Genomic DNA, 11,677 nt, shown 5'->3' on the forward strand with positions numbered 1-11,677 from the left:
CTCCAACTGTCAGTTGTCAGCGAAAGTTTGAACTGCCAAGACGTTCGCAACGGAAAAACTACATTTCCAAGAATAATTCCAGTGAACTATTAAATGCTGAAGTGTTCAGATTATTTCATTAAACAGAAAGCCTTTCGTTGACGTCCTTTTAAATATTTAAAACTCGTTCGGGAAGTCTATAAAAAGCGGTGTTTTTAATCATGCCCTTTGTGGCGTCAAGCTGATGGTTATGTAATCTCTGTGAAGATTCTAGAAATCCAACAGAAATATATTGCTTCGAAAAACAGGCAAAGATTAGTTGACTGAAGAGGAAAGCTATTCGAAATTCACCTAAAAACTGTGTAAGATTCGAAACCGTGTGCATCGTAACTTGTGTGGAAGATTTTAGATTGATATTTTAAAACCAGTTTATTGCCCACAGTAAAAATATTTAAACATATCATTTATTTATGATACTTTTGATATTTTTTGTTTAATATTAAGCAATAAGCAAGTTTGGCATTGGTATCAGAATATTCCAAAATGATTGCTACTGTATTCAATGTATTTCAATAAGTTAAATTACATTTTATGTTTCTAATCATATTTTTTGGACATTTTTCCAAAAATTAAATTATATTACAAGGAGATCATTGAAGTGTGTACTATTTATTTCATTTATTGACTTAGTGCTATTAAGTATTTAATTAAGAAATTACAAGCTTATAAACGGAATTAATATTATGTGTATGTTTAGAATCTAGAATTGAACTTAATTTGTTGTAGTTTACTAAATAATATTATTAGTTTCTTTTTACATTAAATGCTACATTTTATTTATAATTTGAGATTTGGTAATTAATTTTAGTTCAATTTTGGCATTGTCATACGTAGGGGCTTAAGTTCTGAAAGACTTGGGTGTGTGTACTATCAGTGTCACTAACATGTGATCTCTAACCAATTTTGCCATCTCCGCTTTAAAGCAAATATTTATTGCGGTCTAATCATGAGTTCATTATTTAAAATCGCTGATTCTTTAAGTTGCCCCAATTTGCCGAGAAGAAAGAAATCCTCAGACTTGTGCAGCGCCGAGTGCCGTGGCAATTGTCCTTGTCTAATGGGGGCTCTGCAGCATTGGCAGGATTCCTCCATTGCCCGCTTTCTTTGCCGTGCTCGTCGTGTGCGCCGTGGGCGGGTGCACTGCCACGCCCCCATCCTCGCGGGCGCATGAAAAGGCGCATGGCCACTTAAGGCGCAGTTCGCCACCCGCCCACCGCCCACCGCCTGCGCCCCTCGAGTGGCTTTAATTGTGAATTAAGACGGTATTGTGCAGCGAGCGACTGGGCCGACGGCAGGTATCGCTGTCTATGTCCTGCGGCCAGGGTTGCCAGGCTCACTCGGACTCGGATTCATTGGGAGGCCTCCCAATGCCGAGGCTATCCATTGTCTCTGGTCTCGGCCCCTGTTTTATTTACTTGGTTAAGCGGCATAATTGTTGCTATTTTCGTGCCAATCGCTCTCGATGCATTGTCAATGCCAGGACGACCCTTCGAAAGCCTTTGATCCTTCCCACCTCATGGCAAGGTCACGGACGAGACCGGAATATCGCGTCAAGTTGTTTGCATCGGCGTAGACCTTTGTAACCCGTTGGGCAGGAAGAACCCTGAAAGTATGTTCATTCTTATTACAAATGGGCTTCAGGAGGTCTCGGATAATTTCAATGCGTCAATAGAAAAGGAACCATTAGAGTTTAATCATCATTTCTGCAGATACGGAAATTTGAGAATTCCCAATTCAAAACAATCCCAATTTGCACAATATAAATTATTATATTCGCTTTTCAAACAGATTATTGATTTCCTAGCGTTCTTTATTAAGAAAATACATAAAAAGGATTATTTACAATCATAATTCCTGCAGATACGGAAATACGAGAAATCCCAATTTGAAACAATCCCAATTTGCACAATATAAATTATTATATTCGCTTTTCGAACAGATTATTGATTTGCTAGCGTTCTTTATTAAGAAAATCTATAAAAAGGTTTATTTACATTTTTTAAAGTTGCAAAAGAACATCATTGTATATTTTCGACACAGAAAGAGCTCACATCGAAATGGTGTTCCAAATAGTAATTCTGGTGATCTGCACCATCTGCATGAAGCACTACGCCAAAGGGGAGTTTCAGTGAGTATAAGCCCGAACAACGAGCAAATATCTTACTGAATTTTTCTGTTCAACCAGACAAAGTCTGGCCATAACCGACATCCTTCCGGAGGACATCAAGCGCTACGATAAGATGAGACCGCCGAAGAAGGAGGGTCAGCCGACGATAGTCTACTTCCATGTGACGGTGATGGGTCTGGACTCCATTGATGAGAACTCGATGACTTATGTGGCGGATGTGTTCTTCGCTCAGACATGGAAGGATCATCGCCTGCGGCTGCCGGAGAATATGACACAGGAATACCGACTGCTGGAGGTGGACTGGCTGAAGAATATGTGGCGGCCGGATTCGTTCTTCAAGAACGCCAAGTCTGTGACCTTTCAGACCATGACCATACCCAATCACTACATGTGGCTGTACAAGGATAAGACCATTCTGTACATGGTCAAGCTAACGCTGAAGCTGTCCTGCATCATGAATTTTGCCATTTATCCACATGACACTCAGGAGTGCAAGCTGCAAATGGAAAGCCGTAAGACTTCGTAAACTTGTTTTAAATGGTGAATCAGCTGAATAGAAATCGCTGATCCATTATCCATCGCTTTCTACAGGTTTTTAGACACTATTTAAATTCCAACCCCCCTTCCAGTGTCACACACCACAGACGACTTGATATTCCAGTGGGATCCCACCACGCCCCTGGTGGTGGACGAGAACATCGAGCTGCCCCAGGTGGCACTCATCCGGAACGAAACGGCGGATTGCACCCAGGTTTATTCCACGGGCAACTTCACCTGCCTGGAGGTGGTGTTCACTCTCAAGCGGCGTTTGGTGTACTACGTCTTCAACACCTACATTCCCACCTGCATGATAGTCATCATGTCCTGGGTATCCTTCTGGATCAAGCCGGAGGCAGCGCCAGCCCGCGTGACTCTGGGGGTCACCTCCTTGCTAACGCTTTCAACGCAACACGCCAAGTCGCAGTCGTCCTTGCCACCTGTTTCCTATCTCAAGGCCGTGGACGCCTTCATGTCCGTTTGCACGGTGTTCGTGTTCATGGCCCTCATGGAGTACTGTCTAATAAACATCGTCCTGAGCGACACGCCCATTCCCAAGCCGATGGCCTATCCACCCAAGCCTGTGGCCGGAGACGGGCCCAAGAAGGAGGGCGAGGGTGCTCCACCTGGGGGCAGCAACTCGGCGGCCAGCAAGCAGCAAGCCACTATGTTGCCACTGGCCGATGAAAAAATCGAGAAGATTGAGAAGATCTTCGACGAGATGACCAAGAACAGAAGGGTAAGATTGGAGTAAGATTTCTTGGCTTCCTTTTAATGAAAACATAACTCTGCATCCTTTCAGATTGTGACCACACGTCGCGTGGTGCGGCCGCCACTGGACGCCGATGGTCCGTGGATTCCGCGCCAGGAGTCGCGGATAATATTGACCCCGACCATTGCCCCGCCGCCACCGCCCCCTCCGCCGGCGGCACCGGAACCGGAGCTGCCCAAGCCGAAGCTCACGCCCGCCCAGGAGCGGCTCAAGCGGGCTATATATATAGATCGGTCATCGCGCGTCCTCTTCCCCGCCCTCTTCGCCAGTCTGAATGGCATCTACTGGTGTGTGTTCTACGAGTATCTATAAGGACTGCGACGACTGTGCCCTGTAAATACATTCGCTAGCTCTCTGGCACTCCATCCGAGTGTTAAACGTTGATTGTTCGCATATATCGAATCGTATATCGCAAATTTAATCTAAGCTTTCACGCACAAGCTTTAAGTCAATGAATTTTAAACATAGATGATTGTTGAACCAGAAGAAAACAGAAGGGACAGAGATGTGGTTACAGGATAAATTACAAATAATCAATTCAATTCCTAAAATGCTTAAAGTTAATCAAGGGCGTAGTAGCTGATGTAGACTAAGTGAATTGTAATTTAATGTCTCAAACAAATGCTTTTAATTGTAAATAAATAGAGAATCCATTTCAAGGCGCTGTCACTAATTCCTAAGCACGATTATATCAAGAAAATTTAATAGTCTTCTTGGCGAATCAGTACTAAAACGTTGGCTCCAAATAGTTTGTGCCAAAACCCTTGATAGGGAAAGCTTTCACAGTTCAAAAGCTTGAAGTAAGCTCTGCAAAAAGGATTCCTTTACTCAAGATTCCTTTACTTAAGTAAGATGTTGGCTGCCTGCCCCATTTGAATTGCCATTTCTCAGCCACTTGGCTAGCACATTCGCTTTTAACACCCTTTTCTTAAGACCATATATTTTTACAGCACCAGTTTTATGTTTATTTCGCGCTGCTTTTTCTTTTAAAGGTGTCAGCATCGGAGGAACAATGGAACTTGCTCGATTTTCTACCGCTCGAAGTCGTCAAACAGCCGCGGGCTGAAGAGAAACAGTCTTATGAATACCCAATTAATTATGTTGGTCACACGCTCTACACTTTTGCCTTTTCACGGTCGTTAGTGACGCCCGAGCAAAAACTATGATAGGGTTAAAAAACGAAAACAAAATCCAGCACTTCAGCTAAAGATGTGATGAAGATACCAGCTGGGAGCTGTTGAGGAGGTGGCAGATTTGAGAGATCTGGAATGGCGTTAGTAGCCTTGCAATTAAGCATTCACCACCTCCATATTTCCACTTAAATTTTCCTAATTTTTATGGGTTTCTCCCCTCCATCCAATGATCAATCATGTGTATGTCTGCGGCTCAGGCATTTGCATTTGAAGTAGGCCAGGCCAAAAAACTCGCTGTTCGTTTTGGGGAATCCACACCATGATTCACCCAAAACCACATTGAACACGGGCACAGTACTTGAGTGGATTGCATTGGCAGAGGCTTCGAGAGCGGAAAATAAGCAAAGGTTGCGCAAATTCAGATGTATGTATTTTGGACTGGGGAATACCTGAGGCCCAGCATTATGTGGGCGTGCTGAATGTAAATTTGCTCAACCTAATGGCCGAGTTGAATGAGTTCGATGAGTGTGGTTTCAAGGAACGCACGATGGCTAAGTTGGTTGAATTATGAATTGTGTTCGACAAGGAAAATACCCAATTTAAGTGACTCTCCGAGCGCCCAAAGTCCCAGCTCATGCACACACAATGCCCAAAGTCTGAAGAAAGTAAAAATCCAGCCGACAACCTCGCGGCTACCGTCGCGGCTCTTAGCTCCCCCTTGTACCGCCCTGTCCCCTTTAAAGAGCCGAAACGAAAACGAAACGAAATGCTCCATCGGCAATAACAACATTAAAGGCCAAAGCTGCCTGACAACGACGCCACAAAATGTTATGTTGTTGCTGCTGGCGTGGTGTTGTCTTCGGCTTTTGCATTTTCAGTTTCAATTTCAGTCGAACGCGGGCAGCAACGGCACACGGAAGCAGCAGATCGCACTCCGTTCCCACTTCGAAGAAACCCTTTAAAAGGCCCGAAACAAACAAACCCAATCATAAGACTTCGGTGCTTAAACTACCAATAAAACGCCTTGCTCGACTCGAACCGGCGTATAAAAAGTGAAATTCGTGCACTTTTCGCAATCCATTTCGCAATCTGATCGGGCGTAATAAAGATAAATATTACAAAATTCAATTAAAGCAATTGGCAGCTCGTTAAACCTTACACCAAGGCTAAATTGTGTTTCAGCTAAGCCCAGATAACGAAAAGCTATAGAAACGTCGCCGCGGCTTAACACTTTTTAACACTTTCCATTTCGTTCAGAGCAGTTTTCGTTGGGTTCGTCATCGCTCCGGTTGCCGTTCGTCGAGTGTGTTAAATAATAGTAAACAAAAAGTGAACGAAACTACCACATTTTTCGGCAAATGTTCAACGGCTTTGTGAGCTGAAAACGGAGACTGCATTTTAAGTTGACGATTGGCAAGATGCAAACGAAGGTGTTTCTGCTGTGCCTGGGTTGGTATTCCAAATAACAACATGACTGTCCCCAAAATTAACCGATAATTAACCTAGTTTTGGGCATCCCAAATTTATTTGGTAACCGTCTATCACCTTATTATGGTTAATTTGTGCTAATGTGCTGCGCAAAATATACGAGCATCAACGAAAAACAAAAGACTTAGGCAACGAACATGTTGCGCATCCGACGAAAGTCCGAATGCAGCTGTTGATTGTGGCTTGCTTTTTTCCTTTGTGGCTATCATCATTATTCGTGCAACGTGAGGTAGCTTGCAACTTTCTTTGCTTGCCACTGCCAATAAAACTTCCGCTCGGTGACGTCACAGACAGGTCGAAAACCAGCTGGCATGCAAATCACATAGATAACGCCACCAAGGCCAATCGCAGATCTCCCCTGGCCCAAAGAGTACACTTGTGTACGTGTTTCTTGGTATTACCGCAACGCCAGGCTTGACCATATATTATGCAATAAACAAAAAAAAAGAAAGAAAAACTTGTCAACGCCGCAATTTGTTGTCCGTTTGGTCAGTTTGGCTGTTGCCGGTTGCCAAAACTCCAGGCGGGTTGCCGTTAGCCTGACCATGAAGTGTACAATTTTTAATTTTCTACTTCGGAAGTTAATGCAGCCGCTGTTTCTTTCAATTTCCCCTTTTTGGCCCCTCTGCGCGGATTAGCTTGAAATTTTCCATGAACTGCTATTGCAGCGTTGACATTTCAACTGCTTTCCTCGGCATTTTCACTTTCGTAAGCCAAGCAATGATAGCAAGATTGGTTACTCGGAGCAGACGAAACTCCTGGCTTGGTTAATTGCATTTATGATTTTGGGGAATTCGAATAGGTAATATAAAAAATTATCTTTACAAACATTGTTTGTCATTCAAGTGTAGATACACAAAACTAATAAAAGGCATGCTGTAGTTCATTTCCTTCACTATCAGATACTCGCTATCCAACTATTGTAAGTGAGAGAATGAAATTTATTTTCTTTAAATAACGATAGAACCTGGCAGTTTTTGCGGTTTGAGGGCGTTACAGTGGACGTGGCAACGTTCTGAAAGAAACTTGCACAGAATGCATGCTTGATCTCAAATGTCAAGGCATTATGGTTCCAGAGATCTTGACTTTCATAAGGACAGTCAGACGGACATGGACAGACCGAAAAGTCTAGTTCTGATGATGAAGAATGATTAAGATTCCTTTTATACCCTATATCCTGTTAGTCAACGTTTGTTTCACCAGTCTTTTATTAAAATAAAACATTCTTTCTTCGAAAAAGCAGAATTTAAATTCTATCTTTGATATTTTGAACAGAGTTTCAAAGTGAAAAAGAAAACATGGAGCAGTAAACTAATTAATTCTTTTTTAACTCAGGTCATTAGCAGTAAATTAACAAATATCAGTAGTCATTCTTAAACTATCCAACGTAGAACTCACCAAAAACGATCTAGATTGATCTTGATTAATGACATGCCGCTTAAGAATATTTCAACCGATTTTCACTTTTATCTTTTTGGGTCAAAATGCACAAAAGTATGATTAACAATGAACCGAAAAGAGAGCACGAATCCACAGCGAATGTGCTTAGTCTGTCTAGGGCCTCCGGGGCATTCACTTTTCCGAAGAAATCATGTCTATATAAGCCCTATAATTGGCCAATATTTCATTGTGTTGAGGTGAGCAGCAACAAAGTAAAGCAGTGCCATTTGGTATGGGCAATTTTATTCCAAGTGAAAGTGGCAAAGTTGCAGTGCACACCTCGAAAAATGTTAATGAGCCGCGTTCGAATCTGGCATAAAAGCAAAGCAAGATAATCAAAATAAAGCAGAAAAAGGCGAAATAAAACAGAAATCACTTTAAGACAATCAATTTTGTTTTCCTTCGCTGCGAGGTGAAATCTCTTGGCGACCTTGGCGCCCATCAACTTACATAAAGAATCATCCGGGAGGAAGTTCCTCATCGCGGACAGATCTTCTCCTCCAAAAATGCCAACTCACTGGCCAAATGGAGAAAAGCCCACCAAAAAACCGAGCAATCCAAGCCCGACGAGCAGAGATTATGTCACGGCAGCCAAGCAAAGTAAACTCACAACTAAATAAACATTAAATGCTTCAGTTGAACAACGACATACTTTCCCATTAGGGAGGCGGGGGCGGAGCACAGATGCGTAATGCCAATTTGCGACATTACTCAACCGGCGACAAAACCGAAAGACTTTGCATAGGACCATTGTTGAGTGAGTTTCGCGGATCTCCAGTGCTTCCTGCTTTCAGACCCTACAGTGCGTTTCATAACTCGCAAGTGCACCCAGCGAATGAAAGCAAATTGAAAGAAAAAACGCCGTATTTTCTTTGACTTCTTTGCCTTGGCACTTGTAGCTTACTATAATAAAATAATCTTATAGAGCGGACAAGCAAAGGAAAATCGATAACTTAGCTACTAGGCTCCCTTATCAAAGCTTTTGTAAGTAGATATGTATGTTGGATATTAATTGGATATTAGTTGGACTATAATAATTGAAAGTCATGTATTACCAAATGTATTACAAATATTGCGTGGGCGTACAACAAATGCTCAATGGCTTTTGAAAAAGTTAGTGACTCATTGATTGGCATTGGGATCGCCTAACTAAGCATTTATAGATTTATCTCTGAAGGCAGTGCTCAATTTTCTTTGTCTTAGTATGATATTGTAAGAGAATAAAATTCCACTTCAAAGCTGCGCACTAAACTTCTTACGTAGGTTCATTAGTTGTGTTATTCTACACCCCTGCAGATGGTAAATTTATTGAAGAAGTAACATTTGATTTAATGTGGCGAATCTATATCAATATACTTGATCACCGTTTCAGTACTCTCCTTGAACACACTCCTGACCGCTCAGGGGCAGTCGGGTGACGCCAACGATGAGGAGCAACCGCTCCATCTGACCAACGACGGTAAGTGCGATCAAGATGCAGGATGCTGTGCACGGACATTCATAACTTAAACCCTTAAGGCAGCGTCTTTCTTCCAGCCGCATCTGCACGACCGACGACTGGGTCGCCAGTTGAGCGAGGACCTAGCCGAGAGCCAGAGCTCGGCCAGCAGTGTGAGCAGCAGCAGTCAGTCCGGCTCGACCTACGAGGATGACGAGGATGACGACGACGACGTTGAGGGTTCCAGCGAGTACTACGATAGCGACGAGGAACAGTCCGAGGGCAGCAACGAGTCCCTGCCCCGTTTGCTCTCGCAATCCACCTTTAATCGCATCTCTGAGACCTTGGGTGCGCTAAACCACGTGGGGCACATGCTGGTGGACATAACTCGCGGTGGACAGGATCAGGCCAAAACGGAGGGCGATGAGCAGAGTGAGGATGCGGGCCAGGACAAAAGCCAGTCAGCTGGATCGGCCAGCTCAGCCACAAGTGCTTTGAGCACCACTGAAGTGGTTCCCTCTTCCACATCCTCGCCGCGTGGAAAATCGGAACCCCTGCCAGGAGTCTCCGACAAACTTATGGATCCCCTACCGATTACGCTCTCTGCCAATAGCTTGCTACCAGCTGGCAAGCCCGCCAATCTGAGTGCCATCCAAGTGGCCACCAAAAGGATCGGCATGGATGACTCTTCTCCCATGTTTGTGGAGAACAAGGAGCTGAAGCTGAAGAAGAAAAAGAAGAAGAATAAGAACAAGCAGAAGGTCAAGAAGCCCAGTGAAGAAGGAGTCCCGGTTCCGGCAGCCCAGGGAGCGCAGCAATCGCAGCAGAAGATCAAGATACCCACCACTCCGCGCACCACAACCACCTCCTCCACCACCACAGAGGCACCGGTCACTCTGAGCCCCTTGGATCAGTTGGCAGATGCCAGTGATGAGGCAGGAACCGCGAAAGATGTGGAAAACTACTGCAAGACGCCAAGTGGGAGGAGAGGACGCTGCGAGGATCTCAGCAGTTGTCCCGCCCTGCTGCTGAATCTCAGCAGCTTGAGGGAGTCTCTGTGCTTCAAGAGTCTCTATGTGCCGGGCGTGTGCTGCCCCATTTCCTCATCCTCCACTGTGTTGACCACGCAGAAGCCTCTGAGGCTGACCACCCGTCCCACGACCAGCACCAGCACCACCAAGGCCACGCAACCCACGAAGAAGAGCACTGTTCGCCCCACCACGCGCCCCACATCCGGCCTCGTGCTCATTCCCCAGAAGAAACCGCCCACGAGCACCACGACCACCACGACGGAGGCGCCTCTTGAGCCAGAGGGCCTGGAAGAGATCGGCAACAACATTGTGGACCCCGATGAGTGCGGTCAGCAGGAGTACTCATCGGGCCGCATTGTAGGCGGAGTGGAGGCCCCGAATGGTCAGTGGCCCTGGATGGCGGCCATTTTCCTCCATGGACCTAAGCGCACCGAGTTCTGGTGCGGCGGTTCGTTGATTGGCACCAAGTATATCCTGACGGCAGCACATTGTACGCGGGACTCGCGCCAGAAGCCGTAAGACGTAGTAAATCATCCATTTAGATGGTACCAATAACGAGTTTCTTCTAGATTTGCTGCTCGACAGTTTACAGTTCGCCTGGGGGACATCGATCTGTCCACGGATGCCGAGCCCTCTGATCCCGTGACCTTCGCCGTCAAGGAAGTGCGCACCCATGAGCGGTAGGTCTTGGTCCACCTAAAGTGGATGGTTTAGTAACGTGTGTATCCGCAGCTTCTCCCGCATAGGTTTCTACAATGACATTGCCATCCTGGTTTTGGATAAGCCCGTGCGAAAGTCGAAGTATGTGATTCCTGTGTGCCTGCCAAAGGGAATCAGGATGCCGCCCAAGGAGCGGCTTCCCGGACGTAGAGCCACCGTTGTGGGCTGGGGCACCACCTACTATGGTGGTAAGGAGTCCACCAGCCAGCGGCAGGCGGAACTGCCCATCTGGCGGAACGAGGATTGCGACCGTAGTTACTTCCAGCCCATCAACGAGAACTTCATCTGCGCAGGATATTCCGATGGTGGAGTGGATGCTTGTCAGGTGAGCTACTATAGGAGTGTCCATTCACAGAGGATCCAAAACCTATTTTTATGTTCATTCTAGGGCGATTCCGGCGGCCCTTTGATGATGCGATATGACTCCCACTGGGTTCAACTGGGAGTGGTCTCCTTTGGCAACAAGTGTGGTGAGCCCGGGTATCCAGGTACGTCACACTACAGACGAACTACTTTAGGCACTTCTGACCATTTTCTATGCCCATTCAGGTGTCTATACTCGAGTCACTGAGTACCTTGACTGGATACGCGATCACACGAGGGACTAATCGCTTTCCCGATCAACCGATCCAACCGATCCACCTTAGCCGTAACTGTAGCCTAGATTTAGGTACGCACTAGTCTATGTACTCTTAATGACCATCCCCTCCTGATCTAAGCAGTGTACTATTTATTAACCGCATCCCATCGCCGATGATGGCGTTTGTTGACTAAATTAATATATATTATATTTAATTTTGATAAATAAACTGTGTAAACGAAATGTAGTGCGGCTCCAGACCCTGGAAGTTCCTATATGTAATGTTTTAGTATCTTAAAGTGCTGTTTCAAATGTGACTTGCGATTAACAGTGCCTTACTAACTGGAAATATGTGTATCTTATCGGCATGC

At 45.1% G+C, this 11,677-nt stretch overlaps 2 protein-coding genes across 2 annotated transcripts; both read left to right on the plus strand.

The window, feature by feature from the left end:
* Window positions 1–11: 11 nt before the first annotated feature.
* Window positions 12–4,132, plus strand: LOC6554004 (glycine receptor subunit alpha-4). The gene is made up of 5 exons (XM_001979473.3): window positions 12–341; window positions 2,080–2,167; window positions 2,225–2,679; window positions 2,797–3,443; window positions 3,507–4,132. The coding sequence occupies exons 2-5, from the start codon at window positions 2,097–2,099 to the stop codon at window positions 3,786–3,788; spliced, it is 1,455 nt and encodes a 484-aa protein (XP_001979509.1). The 5' UTR covers window positions 12–341; window positions 2,080–2,096; the 3' UTR covers window positions 3,789–4,132.
* A 1,359-nt stretch (window positions 4,133–5,491) lies between these two features.
* LOC6554003 lies at window positions 5,492–11,549 on the plus strand. Its single transcript, XM_026983979.1, has 7 exons — window positions 5,492–6,058; window positions 8,910–8,996; window positions 9,060–10,521; window positions 10,576–10,686; window positions 10,739–11,051; window positions 11,115–11,214; window positions 11,276–11,549. Exons 1-7 carry the CDS (start codon window positions 6,028–6,030, stop codon window positions 11,332–11,334), a joined length of 2,163 nt encoding a protein of 720 aa, XP_026839780.1. The 5' UTR covers window positions 5,492–6,027; the 3' UTR covers window positions 11,335–11,549.
* The last annotated feature ends 128 nt before the right edge of the window (window positions 11,550–11,677 follow it).

The sequence above is a fragment of the Drosophila erecta genome, unplaced genomic scaffold, assembly GCF_003286155.1.
Source record: "Drosophila erecta strain 14021-0224.00,06,07 unplaced genomic scaffold, DereRS2 tig00000000-arrow-pilon, whole genome shotgun sequence".
Lineage (NCBI taxonomy): Eukaryota > Metazoa > Arthropoda > Insecta > Diptera > Drosophilidae > Drosophila > Drosophila erecta.

Coding starts and splice junctions, on each gene's coding strand:
- LOC6554004 (XM_001979473.3), top strand. CDS start 2,097: ATGGTGTTCCAAATAGTAATTCTGGTGATCTGCACCATCTGCATGAAG. Junction 2,680..2,796: donor CAAGCTGCAAATGGAAAGCC/GTAAGACTTCGT, acceptor CCCCCCTTCCAG/TGTCACACACCACAGACGAC. Junction 3,444..3,506: donor AGATGACCAAGAACAGAAGG/GTAAGATTGGAG, acceptor GCATCCTTTCAG/ATTGTGACCACACGTCGCGT.
- LOC6554003 (XM_026983979.1), top strand. CDS start 6,028: ATGCAAACGAAGGTGTTTCTGCTGTGCCTGG. Junction 8,997..9,059: donor GCTCCATCTGACCAACGACG/GTAAGTGCGATC, acceptor CCCTTAAGGCAG/CGTCTTTCTTCCAGCCGCAT. Junction 11,215..11,275: donor TGGTGAGCCCGGGTATCCAG/GTACGTCACACT, acceptor ATGCCCATTCAG/GTGTCTATACTCGAGTCACT.